The sequence below is a fragment of the Populus trichocarpa genome, chromosome 15 (genome assembly GCF_000002775.5).
Source record: "Populus trichocarpa isolate Nisqually-1 chromosome 15, P.trichocarpa_v4.1, whole genome shotgun sequence".
NCBI classification, from domain to species: Eukaryota; Viridiplantae; Streptophyta; class Magnoliopsida; order Malpighiales; family Salicaceae; genus Populus; species Populus trichocarpa.
The window spans coordinates 8,789,415-8,808,196 of NC_037299.2; the positions used below are offsets into that span (position 1 = coordinate 8,789,415).

Genomic DNA, 18,782 nt, shown 5'->3' on the forward strand with positions numbered 1-18,782 from the left:
ATTGCCCCAAGCTAAAAGGCCGAACTATCCTTCCTCCACAACTTTTTTTTTTTCTCTTAGCAAAATACGTGAGTTTTAATTAAATTTCGGTTTTAATGAACCTTAATGTGTATATATATTTCAAATTTTTTTAATGTTTTTATCTAATCAATTGTAGTCTATACAAATTTACTTTTTATTTTTAATAAGTTTTTATCATTTTAATTTATAATTTTATTTAACTTTATCAAATAGGATCAAAATACTATTTCAAAGTGGAGCATTTAAAATCAAAAGCACTAAGTTGATAAAAATTTTAAAATGCAAACACTTGAATAATAATAAAAAAATATAAACACTTAATTATAAATAAAGTATTATTATGTTCATATATATTTGATGTACATGCATGTGATGATGTGTCAATTTTACAGCCATATTAGTGTATATATGACGAAATCTAGCACATATACTTAATTATAAAAAAAAAACTAAAAAAATTCTTTAACTCAATTAATAAAAATAAAAATAGAGACACTTAAATAAAAAACTCACGCATCAAATATATACTTAAATTAGTTCCTAAACTTAAGCTTAACAAATGAGCTTAACAAATGAGGTTTTTTTGAGAACATTGCATGTAGTTATTGAAGCAGCAGCTAAATAAAGACTCAGATTTATTATTTATTTTTGTGTTTTAAAAGTGTATTTAAAAATATTTGAAATTTTTTTATTATAAATTAAATTTTTAAATAATTTTATATTATTTTAATATAAAATAATACAAAATATTATTTTAATATATTTTTATTTTAAATAAAAAATATTTTAGAAAATAACTTTATTAAAATGGCCAATTATTGGACTCTACCAGTGATTCCAAAATGTTTGCTGCACCGAATCCACTGCCATTTAGGAAAAACAGTCGGAACGGGGACAGTGCATTCGTCAATGCTTGAGCTGTGCTCCATAATCATTCAATAAAAATCGACACCGTACGTTACAGAAACCGCAGGTATTCGAGAAATATTTAAGAAATTATTTGAAAAACTAATAGTAGTTAATTTTTTAAATATTTTTTTATAAAAAAATATATTAAAATATATTTTTTTATTTTTTAAAAATTATTTTTAACCTATCAAAATAATTTAAAAGTCTAAAAATATATTAATTTAAAATATAAAATATAAAAAATATTTAAGTTTTTTTAAAAATATTATTGAAATAAAAAAACAAAAATATTTAAAGCTTTTGAGTTTTGGCAGCTTCCGCTTTTCCTTTTGAAAATTTTTTCCCCACCTGTCTTCTCTGCTTTCTCACTTCACACACAAACACTGTCACCAAGAAACGCTAGAGAGCTACTTCTTGTAAGAGAATTGAAGACGAACAGAGACAGAGAAAGCGAACAACATTATTTTGTTAGTGCGTGCGAGACAGAGATGGGATCTGGGACTGGAAGCTTTTTAAAGGTTCTTCTTGAGAACTTTGACGTTCTTGCTGGGTATGCTTTCCTTCTTCATGCTGTCTCTATTTGTTTCAAGGTTTGTTGAAACTAAGAACGTCAAAAGCTTCATTTTTTCTTGCTTTGATTTTGTGTTGGGAGTATTATTTTGCTACCGAGATAGTGGAAAACCTTAAAGTAGGGTGTTTGTATTTATCTTTATTTTTTTCTTTTGGTACGAAAAAGTTATTCAAAGATAAAACACTCATTGGCTTATTAATTTTCTATATATGTAGTGTGCTTTTTTATTTTTATTTTTTTAAAAATCTAACTTCTAATCTGAATAATTTTCAGGCCTGTGATTAGTCTTGTTTATCCTCTGTAAGCCCCCCCTCTTTTCCCTCTTTCCTTTTTTTTTTTTTTTTTGTTTCCTTTTCCTGCCATAGTTCTTTTTGTGAGTAAAATGTTATGATAGTTACTTAATTTGGGTTGTGTTTGGACAGATATGCCTCAATTAGGGCAATCGAGACAAAATCTCATGTTGATGATAAGCAATGGCTTACTTACTGGATTCTTTATTCCATGATCACTCTCTTTGAGCTCACCTTTGCCAAAGTCATTGAGTGGTAAGTTTTCTTCACTTCAAATTACCCTCTTAAAATATTTTAATTCGTTTTGTTTTGTCTGTTCTGTTTCTATCATTAATAGTAATTTCGGAATGGGAGCATTGCTGGTGGTGGTTGTTGAATAGTATTGTTTTGGAACTCCTTTTTTGCTAGTTCTGATGTTATCCAAAGCTGACCAACTCACAAAGAACCAGCTGCTGAGAGAATTGAGTCATCTTGCCTTTTGTTCTATCCTAAATTTATCACATGTTACATCGTGACAGTTTAGTTTTGTGCAGATTTGGTGTTCTTCTTAATGGGAATAAAATATAAACAAAAAATCAATTAGCTTGGAAGATTTATTTTATTTATTTTCTGGGGTAATTTCTCAATATGGTGAAATGCCTTGTTAAGTTGTTACTGTTATTTTAACAATGCACTTTTGCAAAAATATTTAGCTGGTGGCAGAATTTGCTAAACCCTTGAATGTAATGGCAGGATACCAATCTGGCCATTTGCAAAGCTCATTTTGACCTGCTGGTTGGTTGTTCCATACTTCAGTGGTGCTGCTTACGTTTACGAGAACTTTGTGAGACCTTTCTATGCCAACCCACAGGAAACCATTAATATATTGTATGTGCCAAGAAAGAAGGATATCTTCAGCAAACCAGATGACGTTCTATCTGCCGCAGAGAAATACATTGAAGAGAATGGGACTTATGCTTTTGAGAAGCTCATTACCAAGGTAGGTGATGAGCCATAAACAATTGTCTTAAAATGATTTTGAGAGCCATAATGATTCTAGGAGTCTGCTGATAAAATGCCACACTATGTTTGTTTGAGTGGAAAGGATTGATGGATAAGTAGAGAGGGATGAGCGCCCTACATCATTCCCTCGTTGCCTGAACCATCTCTAGTTTTGTTCTACTAATTAAGAAAAGAGTAATGCTAAACATTAAAATGCTAGGAAAGGACTGAGGGTACCACCATTGAATCCCGCATTAAGATCATGATCCAATGGCACATAATTTTCTAGAAATTATTTCTTGCCATTGTTTTCTTCAGCATTTTTGTGAACAAAAATAGCGCAAGTGATAAACTAGGGAGTTTCCTCCTTAATTGATCGTGATTGTAGCTGATTAAATGGTTTGCCAATAATATGTAGCATTAAATATCTCCGAACACATTGCAACTATAATAAGATAATGGCTCAATGCATATGTTCTGGTTCTGCAGGATAAGTCCAGGAGGAGTAGCAGCTATACATTCTTTGATGGTGACAGGGATGACCGATACTGAGAGCTTCCAGCTTGTCCTGATACAGTGTTCATTGTTGGGGAAGACTTGCTAGAGTTCCTTTCAGTTACGTGCTGCTACTTAGTAGAGTTCTTTGTTTTCACTGAATCTGGCGATTTTTCTGTCTGTCTAATGTGATCTGTGGTTCTTTCTAAGGATACATGATGCTGTAAGGTTATAGTGTTTAAATATCATGGCTGCTTGCTTTGTTTTCTTGCGTTTAATTATGTGCTTGACTTTCTCACGGAAGATGAAATATACGCCAAGTACTACCAGATCCTTGTAATCGATCACTTTTTGCAGGAACCATTTCTTCTCGTTAACGTGTACTGCTTTTCCTCTCTTAATGTTATCTTCAGTGCAACAAGATTGTTACCTTACCCGCCGTTCAACCAGCCAATAACTTTATGCTGCAAATGGTTTCCTCCTGCAATGAGAGACTTCTAGTTTGGAAGTTGGCAATACAGCCAATTTTTGGGTTGCTATTAGTTTTCAGGCATCTCGGACTATCATGTGAGCTGTGTCGTTTATCTTCAGCATCTCATGGCCCTATTCTATTCCCATCTAGTTTCGATACTAGTTTCGATACTAGTTTCTTTTCCACAATTGAGAGAGGCACAGCTGCAGGGATTTGCAATATTCCGAGTATGCCAGAAATCTGAAGTACCGAGAGCGGGTTCTGAAGCAATTGCAAAATGTGAATTACTGTCACTGGGGATAGCCAAGGCGGGCCTCAGGAATTCGAGGGAAGTTGCTCATCTGTCCTACTCTCAAAATCGTTGGAGAAGATTGTTGGATCATAAGTTTTCAATCTTGAAAAGCTACCGGGACTAGTAATGAGAATAAATGGTCTCAAGATGTTTTTATTGATCAAAATTGTTATAAAACATTGACATGCTTCTTAGGTTTTGACTGGTGCCGTTCCCTTTTTACGTGGGATGGAAATCACATGGCTGATCAACTTTCCACGCAAGAAGTTAGAAGACATCGGCTTCGTACCCTGGTTCTAATTTCTATGCTAAGCTCAATCGATGCTCCAGTATGGATGTGCTCTACTATCCAATCTCCGTCTGTATGTTCTGATTTATGTTTTCGCTCTTGTGCTTCGGACTTTTTGTCAGGGCAATATTATGGTTCAATCTGTACTCTCAAACTTCTTCCCCAAACCATTGCTTGGTTTCCATGAAATCTCTTGATTTATCAATCACAAATAAAAAAAAAATATTAAGGCCTTTCATAGAGTACACTGTATATTTCCTTTTATTGCCATCGTCACCATGGATCCCCCCCTGTTGTTCGTGATATGGCTGGCTGCATGCCACAACCTTCAGATTTTCTGTGTTTAGATGGACATTCGGTTATTATCCAGGGCAGAAAGGCAAAACAGAGAGCTTTTTGTCTGTTCATCTATTATCTCGACCACTGAAGAAAATAGCAGCTGATATGGAAGGGACCTGACAATTACATTGGAAAGCTAGTTCTATGAGAAGTTAGTATTCTCAACCAATTAAGTGAGATCTTTCGAGCTAGAGTCTGAACAAGCTGCACTTACAATTCTTACAAAGTTTCAGAGGAGATCTCTCGACAAAATCCAACTGTGACAGAGTGCAGCCTCATTGACAGATCCAAGCTATGGTTGTAGCTGTTAGAACCCCTCTTTGGAGGCTGAATTTGCTTATTATTCCATGAGATCTCTAGTTTATAGAGTTACAATTACACCCATGTTACCAAAGAAGGGAGATAAGATATCGATCGATCCATCCTGATTCAAGTATGTGTGCATGTGTGTGTGCAACTCATATTCCAGCATTTACAAGAATAACTTAAAAATCAAGGAGGTAAAGGGTGAATCCTTACCTCACTTTGAAATCATATTCGTATACATCGCATCAAATTTTATATTCATAAACTTCATGTCAAATTTGTATTTTTATATTTCACATCAATTTCATTAATTTTTAAAAATAGCTTCCATTTATGCAATGCAATCAACTTAATTTTTCAAAGTAGCCCCCGTTCATGCGATCGACTCTGATTTTTCAATTCATATTCCAAAACATTCATATCAAATTCGTATTCTAAACTTCCCCTTGAATTTATGTACAATAATTAAACAAAAACATTTCTTTTACAAAATGAGGAAAAATGATGAACACATACCTGGTGTTCCTGCTATGCTTGCTTCTCCCGTAGCTAGTCCTGCTTCAGACGCCCCTCTTGCCATTCAAGAAGCTATCCATGTAAGTAACTAATTATTCCAAGTCATTTATTTCAACTATCCATACAGATCATCATGCGTTATGTTATTTTTAGTTATCATTTCATTCATTCCATTTAAATATTCATTTGTCATTCTTCGGCTTCAAAACTATTCATTCATTCAAACATTCATTTCTATAATAATTTTAGGCTTTGTGGAGGAATTTGGTTACGATTGCTTTTTAAAGTGTTTTTTATTTAAAAATACATCAAAATGATATTTTTTTTAAATTATTTTTGATATCAATATATCAAAATGATCAGAAAACACTAAAAAAATATTAATTTAAAACAAATAAAAATAAAAAAATTAATTTTTTTCATTAATACTTAAACGCAAAAAGCAAAAAACAAACAGGATAATATCTAACCATTTTGTTATCTCTTTTTGTAATCCATTTTATTGTCTAAACATTTCCTCATCTAATTTCATAACTCAGTTTTTGTATCTAAGTATTTTGTCAACTAACTCCATATTTCATTTTAGTGATCTAATATTTTGATCAATCATTTCCATAACTCATTTTAATGTATTAGCCTTTTCATCTATCATTTCTATAATCCATTTTTAATGTCCTAATCTTTTTGTAAACTATTTCCATAACTCATTTTTCATGCCCATGCATTTCGTCACCTTATTTCCATTACTCAATTTTAAGCTCTATTTGTTTTTACGTTTCTAAAACACTTTAAAAAAAAATTATTTTTTTTGTTTTAAATTAATATTTTTTTAGTGTTTTCAGATCATTTTGATGCGCTAATATCAAAAATGATTTTTTAAAAATAAAAAAAAAACATCATTTTAATGCATTTCCAAGTGAAAAACACTTTAAAAAACACATATATGTATTTCATCACCTAATTCCCATTAACCTATTTTAATGTCCATGCATTTCATCATTCAATTCCATAACCCAAACATTCACTTCATTCTAGCATTTATCACAAGGTTGTCAATTACGTTCCGTTTCGCCCAGAATGATCGAAACATTCCATACCAATTCAAAAAACGGAACAAAACGGAACAAATTTCATCTCATTTTAAATCTCGGTCCGTTCCGGATTTTTTGGCTAAATTCCGCCCGGAACATTCCGGTTCCATTCCACATGTTCCATTCCGCTCTTGAAAAGCCATTAAATCAAATTGAATCAAATTGAACCTTATTCAATTTAATTAATTAAACCACCCAATTATAAAAAGCTCTTTTTTATTACTATTTTCTATAACAATGATATTAATAATAATATTGAAAATTATTATTACTATTTTCATTAACAATGATATTAATTTTTTAAAATTAGATTTATCACTAATATATATGGTTTATATTCATGTTGTTTTTTTCATGTTTATACTTTGTAGGAATTTGAGCAAAACAAGGGATGCTTTAGATTCCATTAGCCTTAATAACATTGACCTAACTTTATATTTAAAATATTTGTGTTAAAACATTTTACTTTCATAATATTTTGATATTTTGTTTAAGTTGAATTACTTTAAGTTAAAATTATATTTGTTTGGCATTGTGTTTGTATTGCATAATTTATAATTAATTTATCTTGAATTTGAATTATGTTTGTTGAATATATATATATGAACAGTAGAACCCCGAAACGGCACGCCGAAACACTCCGAAACTGAAACATTCCGTTTCAATTAAAAAAATGAAACACCTACCGAAACGGAATTGACAACCTTGAATTTTATCATGTCATTTTTGACTTCCCATACTTTCATTTCATTCTAACACAAGCATTCATTTCATTCAGACACCCATTATGCCATTTTTGGCTTCCCATACACTTATTTTATTTTAACCCAAGCATTCATTTCATTCAAGAATTTGTCATGTCTTTTAAACTACTAATTCATTCATTCATTCAGACATCCTTTATGTTATTTTTTGCCACTTATTTACTCATTCAATTCAAGTTTCTATTATGTCTTTTGGTTACTAACCTACCCTTTCCATTAAGCATTTGCCAACACTTTAATCACCAACTTATTCATCTCCTTCAAGCATTTTATCAAACACCTTCTACGCAATGTCATCATCCCCTCTTCCACATCATGATTTCACATAACCAAGCTTCCTAAACAAATCAACAACAATTTACACATCACAAGCTACTTTAATAACAACATAATCAAACACAAACAGGCAAATCACCATCACATCACACAAAAATCAACTCAAAAACATCATTACATCAAATCATGCTCAAATTTGAAACTTACACATTCATGGCCGGCAACACATGGTTGGCCTCAAATTCTTTCATTTATCTACTAATTACATTATTTCAAACACAAAATTCTTAATTTTACATAACTTAGGGAGAAATCAATAACGCAACAAACACGTGAAGTTAAGGAGAGTAAACATTCCAACACTTTCATATAACTCTAATTTAAAGGAATTTTGGTGTGGGAATCAAAGAATCCAAGAACCCACCTTTCCTTCTATCCAAATTATAATTTTCCAAACCATAGCCAGAGCACTACAACCTCTCACTCTCCTCCCCTTTTCCACAAGCTTTGATTGTGTTTTTTATATCGATCCTCACTCTCATTCACCCTTAGAAACCAATTTGGAGGGTAAAAAGAAGAATGAGAAAGCTCTGCTCTCACCCTCTCTTTTGCTCCTAGGCCACTGTCCTTAATTGGCTTTATAGCTGATACTAAAATGTTTTCCATTAAACCATCAATCGTTAGTATTTTCTTCGTGTTACATATTTATTCACGTACTCAGGGTTTATACCTACTAAAAATGGGGTTGACAATAAATTTTACCAATTTGCTCCTAATTCTTGTCACTCATGCTTATTTTCATCAAGTCTTCGGCCATAATTATTTTTCGTATATAGTTTTATTATTATTATTTCTGGTCGGGATTTTCCACTAATTAACTATGATCTTACATTATTAAATCTTGGGGTGCACTTGTAGCTGGAAGGAGAATCCTAAAAGCAACGGTTTCCAACTGAAATCTCTTTACATCATGTATGTTGGCATTGTGGAAAGTAACTTTCTTGTGGTGAGCTGAATGGTTTCACATCCCAATTACACAACTGTTCATGATAAATGTTCTCTCTTTGTAAGCTATGGTGGCCTAGGTAGCTGACAGTGATGGATGGAAACAGCTCTCCAAGAACTTTTATTTTTAGGAAAATGATAGGTGCAAATCGTGTCAATTTATTGCTGGATTAAAATAACTAGCAAATTTGATTATCTGCTCTTATCGTTTTCCTTCAGATTATTGCTATCCACCGGGTCTACTGTGTGTGTGTGTGTGTGTTCTATTTCCTTTTCTTCGTGTGGGATATTGGCATTGAACAAAGAAAGAGGAAATCAGACAACTAGTTCAGGACAAAACCTACGAACACGGTGGAGAAGAAAGCGGCATTAGTAGTTGCCTTTTAACTTTGATAGATTAGTCACCGCGTAAATTCACAGAAACCCGGGAACATGTAATAAACTTACAAACACAGTGCAGAAGAAGGGAGCAACGGCAGCTTCCCTTTAACTTTGATAGATTAGTCGCCAATTAAATTCACAAAAACCCAGGAACACATAATAAACAGAAAACACTACTCTTATTTACCATTGCTGGTAAAAAACTAAAGCTTCATGACAACGCCCTGAAAGCCATGCAACCTAGGCAAGATTCCATTGCTTGCCAGAACTCAACTCAAACTTCACTTTCAACTTCAGTTGCACCAGTACAGATAGCTTCAGATAGGTATTCCTGAGCTTCTTCAAGTGCAGATTCCTTGGTATCAGCAGCATACAGTATCTTTTTTATAGCAACTACCACCTGCATGGAATTTAAACAATAGCATGACTAGAAGCATAACCCCACTCCATGTTTATGATACTAACCATGTCTTTATCTATATATTCGGCATCCAGAAACTCTTACCGGTAGATCCTCCAATTCAGGAGTCTGACATAGTATTTCTATATCACGCAACTTTGCAAAGTAAAAATCTCTTTCTTTCTCCAAAAGGTCCACTGAGAGCTTCATATCTGCAATCTATATGCACACCAGAAACTTCAATACTCATTGCATGATATCTTTCATATTCCAAGGTCTCAATAGCAAAAGGCTATTACGAGGAGAGGTAACCTCAACGTAGCATATTACCTCATTATCAATTGAATCTAAATTCTTTTGATTCTATCATTTTTTCCCCAAACATAATGTACAGCAGTCAATGTTATCCCTGCATCCATCCGCTGTTGATGACAGTTTAGATATTTCATCCAATTTGCACATGCTAGTTAAGTGTTTCCATCCATAGAGCCAAAATAAACTCTCATGTTCCCTGAAGTATAATTTTACCACCAAAATATAGTAAATTTCTCTTTTAGACAAGATAGCGAAATGGAGGGGAAAATAGAAAAAAAAAGTATTATTTAACGTCAAGATTGTCTTTTAGGGAAAATTAGAGCTTATTTTAAAAACCTTGGAATAAAACACTTCTGAGCACGTGCAAATTAGATGGAATCCTTTAACTATTATTAAAGGTGGATAAATAGAAGAGTGATATTTTCTAATGTTGGGGCAAAATTGATAAAATCAAAAGGTTTAGAACTCAACTCATAATGAGGTAATCTGGTAGGAATTAAATTGAGGTTTCCCCATATGATAACTATGACTACAAAGTAGAGCTAGTGCGGTTATTGAAAAATTTCAATCGCTACCATCTGTGTAAAACACTTGCTCATCTCCCTGCCAAATTGACCATTTAAACTCTAAAGTGCATGATAACAATCTGCATTTATCAAAGACACTAAATGCAAGGGGGTTTTGACTTGCTGCTGTTTCAAAAACAATAAAAAAATAAATAAAATAAATCCAATACCTCCTTGGACAAAGCTTGAATCTCCTCCGAAGAATTTGCCTCACCTACCACAGCACTTCCCCTCCCTTGCTTTTGCCCTGTAGCAACATGCATTAAACAACAGAGGATTAAAGCAAAATGAAGGCAAAATAAAAGAGAGAGGCAAGGATATGGAAGATATCACGTGCTGCATATTTACCAGACATTTTGTTCAGGTCAACTGTGTAACCAGAGGAAGAGTTATGCATGTTGCTTGCTTGCTGCGATTTTGTGGTCTTCTGAGAACCCCTAGAGTTACGGTCCCTCCCACCCTTACTTCTCCGTTCCAATGGGTTATAGTTCCTTTTAGAAACAAAAATGTTCAACAAAAAGTATGTAAGAGACTAGAGCAAATGAAAAAAATAATTTCAAGAGAGTTAAAATAAATGGAAGGGTGAAGAATGTAAAAGTGATATACTCATTCATGATGCCACCATTCACAGAGTCACAGTATCGTTTCAGCCACTGTAAGAATTCCAAGTTGTCCAATGGCCTTCCTTTAACAAGCCTGTTAACTTCAAGATGCTGCCATGTAGATCGAAAGAGAAGGGATGTCAAGGAAAATATAGTGTCTTGGTTCTATTAATAAGAAAAAAGAAAAACTGTACCCAGTCTCCTCACTCATGTTAGAACCTTGAAGAATATCAACACTGTTAACTAAAAACACACACCTTCAACTCACATGTTAACAACACAATCAACAAGCTCAATCATATCTCTATATGTATCGCTAATACAACTGAGAGGCCACTATTGTGATTGAGAATGAGCCGGGCGAGAGGGAGAGATGGAAGGCCTATACTTCTTAACCTTTGATTCCCATTACCCCTTTTTCATTTCGCCCTTGAAGCACTTTGTCTTTTCTCTGATGTTAGAAGCCAGAGATAGCCTTCTAGCGATCTTTGATCATTTTCTGCTTGCATCTGCCTATTAGATAGATAAGGGGGGAAGGGCTGTTGAGAGTTCAAATTGGAGGGGTGGAATAATGTCACCATTTGCTGAAACATGAACAATGTTTAGCTTCTCCCTCTCTGTTTTTTTTTCCTGACTTTGTTGACTTAAACCAAGCTCACCATCTTCAATTTTCTGGGCCTAGAATTGATCAGACTGAAACAAACCTGAATCAGAAATTCCAAGAATCACCCATCCAACTCTGCCTTTGGACAGGCTTACTATAACGCCAACTCATATAGTTGATCCAACCAAGGAAGTAATGGTCCAAATGGTAACATGCAAGAATGGGAAAATGTATAAACACAAGAAGCAGAATGCTGCAAATTATATATCGAAACCGTATCATATGATGGAAATTACATTCTCATATTTTAGTCAGCGGAAGCTTCCTGCTGAGAATCAAACTAGGAGCCCAAGGTTTATATGGACATGGCGATTCAGGAAAATTAATAGAAATGTATCTGAACATCGAAAAGCTCTAAACATAAAGCAAAGCGAAAAATTTATCTTACACATGAAAGTTGAAATTAGTACCTTCTCAATTTTTAACTTGTTAAATATATCTTGCAGAATCTTGTAATTTTGGATCATATCATATTCTGTCTTTGCATCAAAATTCACCTACAACAAATGAAACTGAAATGTAGAGGAAGGCATTCTATAATTGCAATACTTAACCAAACGACAAGGAAAATATTAAAAATAAAAATGTCCGAGGCAGAATTCTGTTACCTTGTGCATCGGTACAACTCCTGGATAAGTCATGTCCATCATCTGACACTGCACAGCACCGGAAGCAGCCTAGACACACACGAATAACATTAGAAAATAAGGGATTAAAATGGCATGATGTGAAATACATCTCATTCGAAGAGCACTCTTTAGTCCTAAAGCCATATCTAAAGATTTTAAACTCAACCTAAAAACACAAGAAATCCAAAGTACATGTAAAAATTAACAATCCTGTAGACAAAGCTGATTTCAGAACCAAGTCGAACACAGAATTAGATAATTTAAATCAGAGCATCCCATTTTGGTTAATTCTCCGTAACAGAAAATTAACTTAAGAAAAATACTGGAAAACGCTTATAAACAAGAACCCATTTCATGAAAATGTTCCAAATTCCTAAAACAAGAACAATAATCACAAAAAGCCAACATTCCCTCAAACTGGGACAAACAAATATATTTCCAAAAGAAAAGAAAAGAAGACCTCCTCAATACGAGAGAGGTTGAGCTGAAGCCTATTGTTGATCCATGTTAATATCTCATTCCTCCCGACAAAATACGCACTGTCCATCATCCCTATATTCGACGCCATTGCTCTCTTCTTCTTTTTTCTTAACAGAGGAGAAATGGGTTTTGCTTTAAATGAGAGAATATGAGGAAAGCTTTGGTTTTGGATTTTGATTGGAGACTAGAGCGTTAAATTAGGGAGTTAACGTTTTATTCTTATTATTATTATTCAAAAACTGTGTTTTCAATTTTTTAGTGAGTAGAAGCTGAAACTCAAGAAAATGGACGGTGAAAGAGAATGAGAGAGAAACCGATGCTTCTTTAGTAGATAGGGACGGACTAGAGAAATGGGAATGAAACTCCAAAACTTTGTCCCCTTGTTTTATGCACATAGATGTCATAGAGTAATCTAGGTTATTTATTAGGTGTTTAAAAAAAACTGAAAAATCAAGAAAATTAAAAAAAAAATTAAAAAAATTAAATTGTGAAAAAAAAAACTGATTAAAATTTTAAAACAATCTGTTGATTTGGTTTGGTTTCGGTTTTATAAGCCTAAAACTGAAAAAACCAAACCAAATCCAAACCAAAAAAAAACAAAAAAAAACTAAGTCAAACCGTTTTTTGTCCTAAAAAACCGAACCGAACCGAAACCGATCGGTTTGAACCGGTTTCAGTTCGGTTTCGGTTTTTTAAAAAAAAAATTCAATTTAATTATTTTTTTTATAAAAATCAAACCGAACCAAAAAAATTCAACTCTATTATTTAAAGTGTTATATCAACTATTATTTACAAAGTTATTATTATAATAATTTTAATGATTAAAATATCTTTAATAACTAAAAAATTAAAAAAAAAAAGTAAAAAGAGTTCTTCATGGTTTCAATTAACCAAAAACAATAATTCTCTAGTGTTGCTTACCATTTCAAAAACCATTATAACTAGCATTAATTAAACAAATTTGTAAAAATAATTCCAAAGCAACAATTCTTCACTGCAAATCATGCAAAAACACACCTAAAATTACAGACACAAACTGACAAAAACAGCCATAAGATTACCAACACATCTTTGCTATACCTTCTTCTTCTTTCTTCCACCTCCCGCGTGGGGTGTGTTTTGAATAAGCTTGAAATGTCTGCTATACAAGGAAGGTTCTTCTTCCTAATGTATCTGGTTTGTTCTCACTGGGTACTGAATGGCCTTGGCTCATGCCCCTTTGAATCCTTCCAAAAGAGTTAGTGGCACTAAAATGCAAAACCAAAGGGCCAAAAGGACAAAATACAAGGAGAGAGGAATTGCACCAGTGCTATGGCTTCCCTAGAGATTAATGAAAGTTCAGAAATATTGTAAGGATAACGAAGACAATTCCAGGGAATAAGCACGCAATCGACCAAGAAATAGACCTTCTTCCTTCTGGAGCTCCTTCTATGGCTCTCCGCAAACGGACTGCAACATAGCCTACCACAATACCCAGGAAAAGATACGGTAAAATCATCCCTATCAGCAGCATCGATCCCTCGTGAAGCTGGCGACATGAAACCAAGGGCTAAAAAACCAGTAGTAGCTACCGGCATGATAGGGCTAAAAATATGGTTTGCTATTCACTTTTGATATCTAGGGTAAATGAACAATATGGGTCATTGCCTTATATATTAAGAAGAGAAGCCCATCCTTTTAATTTTCAAATAATAAAAATTTTAATTTAAAATTCATTGATAAAAAAAAATCAGAAGTATTAAAAAAAATTTAGTTTAATATTCACTGATTACATCTGAATATGAATCAAGAGTATTAAGTCTTATTCAACAAATATTACAAATGAAACCTAGGTGCTATAAGATAGATGAATCTTATCAAGGTGCCATATATGAATCCTTTCTAAGATGTTGGTTGGGTTCAATGAGCCTAACACAGGCCCATGAATTATTCTCTAGCTTAACTTGATCGATAATTAGTCACATATTATGATTATGAGTGACCAACCTTAAAATTGATATTATACTAAGTGTTATCTAAAGATAATAACTTGGAGTGATAAAAATAAACCAAACCTTAAAATGACTAGGCTTAAACCTTACCTCAGGGTTTAACTTATTGAAGTAAACCCGCTATCATCTAGTAGACAGACCACCGGTAGATTAGACACAATAAACCGTTAAAAATAAAAGACAAGATTAGCAATATAGTTTATCTTAGGTAGGATACTTTAGGGTGATATTATATTTTCTTTAGCATAATCAGTCCTTTACCATAGACATCTGAAGACTAATTAGGGTTTCTTTTTATCATAATAGAAGGTGACGACTCATCTTTTTATTTCTACTCTACTTTCCAAACATAAAACAAGCATTTTGCTTTTTATAGACTTGTTGTAATGCTTGATGTGATAATGTATGAATTAATACTATACCCCAAATGGTCTTAAACTCTGTAAACATTTTAGTCATATGTAAAACATGTGACAAACATAAATTTTTTTAATAAATCCAAACAGGACCAAACCTCTCTCCCTCTATGAAATCTCCCTCTTGTCGGGTTCCGGAATATCATACTTGTAACAAAAACTATGAAACAAAATGATTTGGGAGTCCCTGAGATTCTGTTAGAGAGATTTAGAATTGCTTGGGGATTTATTACCTAAAGATTTGATCTTTTTTTGTTTTCAATAATTCTTTAAAGACTGGGTTGTCACAAACCACAAGTCGCGTAATTTTCTGGCCTCCAATGATAATCCACACGAACCACCCATGAGAAACTTCTAAATCCCTATTTAGAAGAGAAGGATCATTATGCCTAAAGTGCTAGCTCTAATTCTGTGTTTTTGTATATATATTTTTTTACTAACAGACAACAACTAAAAAAATAAGAGACATAACTTACTATTTATATTGAAAAAACCTATAAATTGACAAAATATCAATTTTCCCTTAAATAATATCCATATATTAATTTAGAATAATTTTAGAAATTAACTTAATTAAATCCTTACTTGATTTTCTAAGTCTAGAAATATAATCTATGTATTAATTATATTATAGTCCTTAATTTCTAAAATATATTTTAATCAAGTCATACTTAATTAAATCATCTCAGTTTAATTTCTGACTAATAGTTCTTAATGTGTGTAACCCATTAGGTTCTTTATATGTTGGCCTAAGTTTAAATTATAATTATAATTAAATAGAATTAAATAAATTAAATAATTTAATTTATTATCAATTAAACAATTGGTTAATTTATATTTGAAGATCACGTGTATCATCTAACAATGTGTTATGATCTTCCAAATATTAGAAAAGTCATTAGTGGCTTGATTAACCAGCTTTTAGTGACTGGTTTCTTAGTGTAATTAATATCATTTCATCAATAACGTTTTAATTTAACATTAAAACATGGAGTATGTCTGCCATGTTAAATCATGTTTATTCTCTACATAATAATCATTGATAATTTGAATAAGACTTGAAACTCTTTTCAAATCTCATTCCACCTTGACCAAAGAATTCTTAGTCAATATTATTTGAGAACAAATGAAATATTTTTCCTAATTCACCTAGGGTGATGAATAACGTTTTGATTTAGCATTAAAGCATGGAGTATGTCTGTCATGTTAAATCATGTTTATTCTTTACATAATAATCATTGATAATTTGAATAAGACTTGAAACTCTTTTCAAATCTCATTCCACATTGACCAAAGAATTCTTAGTCAATACTATTTAAGAACAAATGAAATATTTTTCCTAATTCATCTAGGGTGATGGATCCTCTCTTGATCACTCAAGTACCTTCATATAGTTCATGTTATACTCAATGTCTGCCATTTCGTTACCCCGATTAAGAGAACATGTAACAAGATCAAAGCATAACATTCTCTATATAAGATGATTTAATTATCTCAAGTCTAAATATCACTTACACAATCATCACGTGAGCCTTTCCATAAACATATGTGATATCTCCATATGAAATTCTCTGTGAGTCAGAGTGTACATGTCTTATGACAAGTACTTACATATTAGTTTTAGGTATCCCTTATACCTCAGCTTATTAGAACAGTTGCTTTCTTTCATAAAAAAGAGAACATAATATGTACTCGTCTTTATAGCTCTAATAAATATTCAGTATTTAAAAGAACATCGACCAAGAATATTTTAGGAACAATGCTTTAATGCAATAGGAATCTCATAATTATAACAATTTTATAATTTTCTTTGCAGAATATTTTTATCTCATAAACTTTATTTTTACTCTAGATTCATTAATCTAATATTATATGAATATTAAATATAAATTAAGCCTTTATTAATAATAAATATGTATTTATATGAATATAATAATATCACATATAATCAACCGATTGGCTACATGACATATCTCTCTATGGTGACTCCTTCCTTCTCCATCGTGGTTCCTATTTTTGGTATGATATAAAGCTATATATATATAATTATGTTAATTTGTATAGAAAAAGCTTACATAATGATAAATTGAAAACACAATCATTTTACAGGGACTTAACTAAGGATACAAGGATTGATTGAAAAATCACCCTGTTATACAAGGACAAACTGGACTTATGTTTATGTATAATACTATTGAATTCATTGGTATATATTTTGTATTGTTATATAAAAAGATATATATTTTTTTATTTTATATAGAGTAGAAGTCTTTTTAATTCTGACATATATAATTTTATTAAGGGAAAGATAATATATTTGATATTTATCAATTCTTAAAAATTAAGAGTATTTTTATTGAATATATATATGTTTTGAGTTTTAGGTCATACATATAAAAGTAAAAGTATTGTGCTCGGCTGGCTGGATATATTGGTTGGAAGAGAACCTATTACGGAGAATATGGATAATCCTAGTTATTGATTGTATTCTCGATCCTGCTTATACTAAAATTATTTTGAATATAAAAAATAATATCTAGATTATCAAATTTTTTTTTGACATTGTTATAAATCTTAGTACAATGATTTAAATTTAAAAAATTCTAATTTAGCTCGGGTTTTAAATTAAATCGTGTGGGAGTTATCCTAATATAATCTTGTTTATAGGGTAAATTCAGAAATAAATTAACTCAATACTAAAAGATAAAATTGAATATAAATCTCATATTAAATAATGAAATTAAAAGATAAAAAAATAAAAAAAGTTAAAAAAACTTAAATAAATTAAAAACTCTATATTATATTAAATGATGAAATTGAAAAAACAAATAAAACAAATTAAAGTCTAAAAACTTTTATTATATGATAAAAAATACAAAAACTAATTTACTATCAAGTAAACTGATAATAAAATTAAATAAAATTTTATATTAAAAAATAAAAATTAAAAAATTAAAAATAGCAGAGCATGAGGAAGGCTTGCATGCCTGGATTTATATTTACTTTTCTTTTCATAAGGGGAGAACAATATTTCGTCTGTTTCTTTTTTTAAAAAATTAAATTAAATTAAATATGCAGACAACAACAGGTCGTTTGTAGCCTAAAAGGATTTAATTGTCTCCACTGTAATTCGGGCCACCCGCTTGCATCAGTCATTGTTAGATGTGGTGTATTACAATTCACATCTCTACTTTAAAAAAAAAAGAAAAAAAAAGAAAATATATTGCTTAATTGAGGCAGACGCTTGAATGCTTCAATATTTTCAAATAATAATAATAATAATAATAATAATAATAGTGTTTTATACACAACAAGGTAGATGTGCGCTGGCAAGCAAGGGCATTGAATACTCGGTACCTCCGTCCGATTATTGTCTGCTGGCATGGGGCATGTAATTAAAACATACCTTAAAACACAAAATTTAATGTCAATTTCTGGATGCCCAAGGAGTCAATCTTTTCTTTTAATATATATTAATATGGATGTATGGATTAACTTGTGTGTATCTCGACTAGTCACATGGCCCTGAAGTTAATGATTATGTAAACTTTTAATGATTTAAGGTTTGCAGGACTCGAACTGGTGATTTTTAAAAAGTAAATTTAAAATTTGATCAGTTAAATTACATCCTTGAGATTACAGTAAAATAATTTATAAGTTTACAAGTCATATTATCAATCAATATGTAACTAATTAAAACCATAATAATAAAAAAAAAAAA

At 31.7% G+C, this 18,782-nt stretch overlaps 2 protein-coding genes and 1 long non-coding RNA gene across 3 annotated transcripts; 1 reads left to right on the forward strand and 2 right to left on the reverse strand.

The window, feature by feature from the left end:
• Window positions 1-1,256: 1,256 nt before the first annotated feature.
• On the forward strand, window positions 1,257-3,545 carry LOC18105797 (HVA22-like protein a). The gene is made up of 5 exons (XM_006374409.3): window positions 1,257-1,480; window positions 1,775-1,801; window positions 1,924-2,046; window positions 2,524-2,770; window positions 3,262-3,545. Exons 1-5 carry the CDS (start codon window positions 1,419-1,421, stop codon window positions 3,322-3,324), a joined length of 522 nt encoding a protein of 173 aa, XP_006374471.1. The 5' UTR covers window positions 1,257-1,418; the 3' UTR covers window positions 3,325-3,545.
• Window positions 3,546-3,679: 134 nt separating this feature from the next.
• LOC112324302 (uncharacterized) lies at window positions 3,680-5,628 on the reverse strand. Its single transcript, XR_002978070.2, has 3 exons — window positions 5,482-5,628; window positions 4,874-5,015; window positions 3,680-4,775 (listed from the first exon to the last, which is right to left on the reverse strand). It is a non-coding gene; the product is annotated as an uncharacterized LOC112324302 (long non-coding RNA).
• A 3,345-nt stretch (window positions 5,629-8,973) lies between these two features.
• Window positions 8,974-13,012, reverse strand: LOC18105798 (microtubule-associated protein RP/EB family member 1B). Its single transcript, XM_006374411.3, has 8 exons — window positions 12,635-13,012; window positions 12,154-12,222; window positions 11,956-12,042; window positions 10,886-10,992; window positions 10,628-10,770; window positions 10,450-10,526; window positions 9,504-9,617; window positions 8,974-9,398 (listed from the first exon to the last, which is right to left on the reverse strand). Exons 1-8 carry the CDS (start codon window positions 12,740-12,742, stop codon window positions 9,273-9,275), a joined length of 831 nt encoding a protein of 276 aa, XP_006374473.1. The 5' UTR covers window positions 12,743-13,012; the 3' UTR covers window positions 8,974-9,272.
• Window positions 13,013-18,782: the final 5,770 nt, after the last annotated feature.

Excerpts from the sequence above, each read along its gene's own strand:
- LOC18105798 (XM_006374411.3), bottom strand. The coding sequence starts at position 12,742 with ATGGCGTCGAATATAGGGATGATGGACAGTGCGTATTTTGTCGGGAGG. Across the intron at positions 12,043-12,153 it reads GAGTTGTACCGATGCACAAG|GTGAATTTTGATGCAAAGAC; the intron begins GTAACAGAATTC and ends CATTTGTTGTAG. Across the intron at positions 9,618-10,449 it reads TTCAAGCTTTGTCCAAGGAG|ATTGCAGATATGAAGCTCTC; the intron begins GTATTGGATTTA and ends GTGTGCATATAG.
- LOC18105797 (XM_006374409.3), top strand. The coding sequence starts at position 1,419 with ATGGGATCTGGGACTGGAAGCTTTTTAAAGGTTCTTCTTGAGAACTTT. Across the intron at positions 1,802-1,923 it reads ATTAGTCTTGTTTATCCTCT|ATATGCCTCAATTAGGGCAA; the intron begins GTAAGCCCCCCC and ends GTGTTTGGACAG. Across the intron at positions 2,771-3,261 it reads TTGAGAAGCTCATTACCAAG|GATAAGTCCAGGAGGAGTAG; the intron begins GTAGGTGATGAG and ends CTGGTTCTGCAG.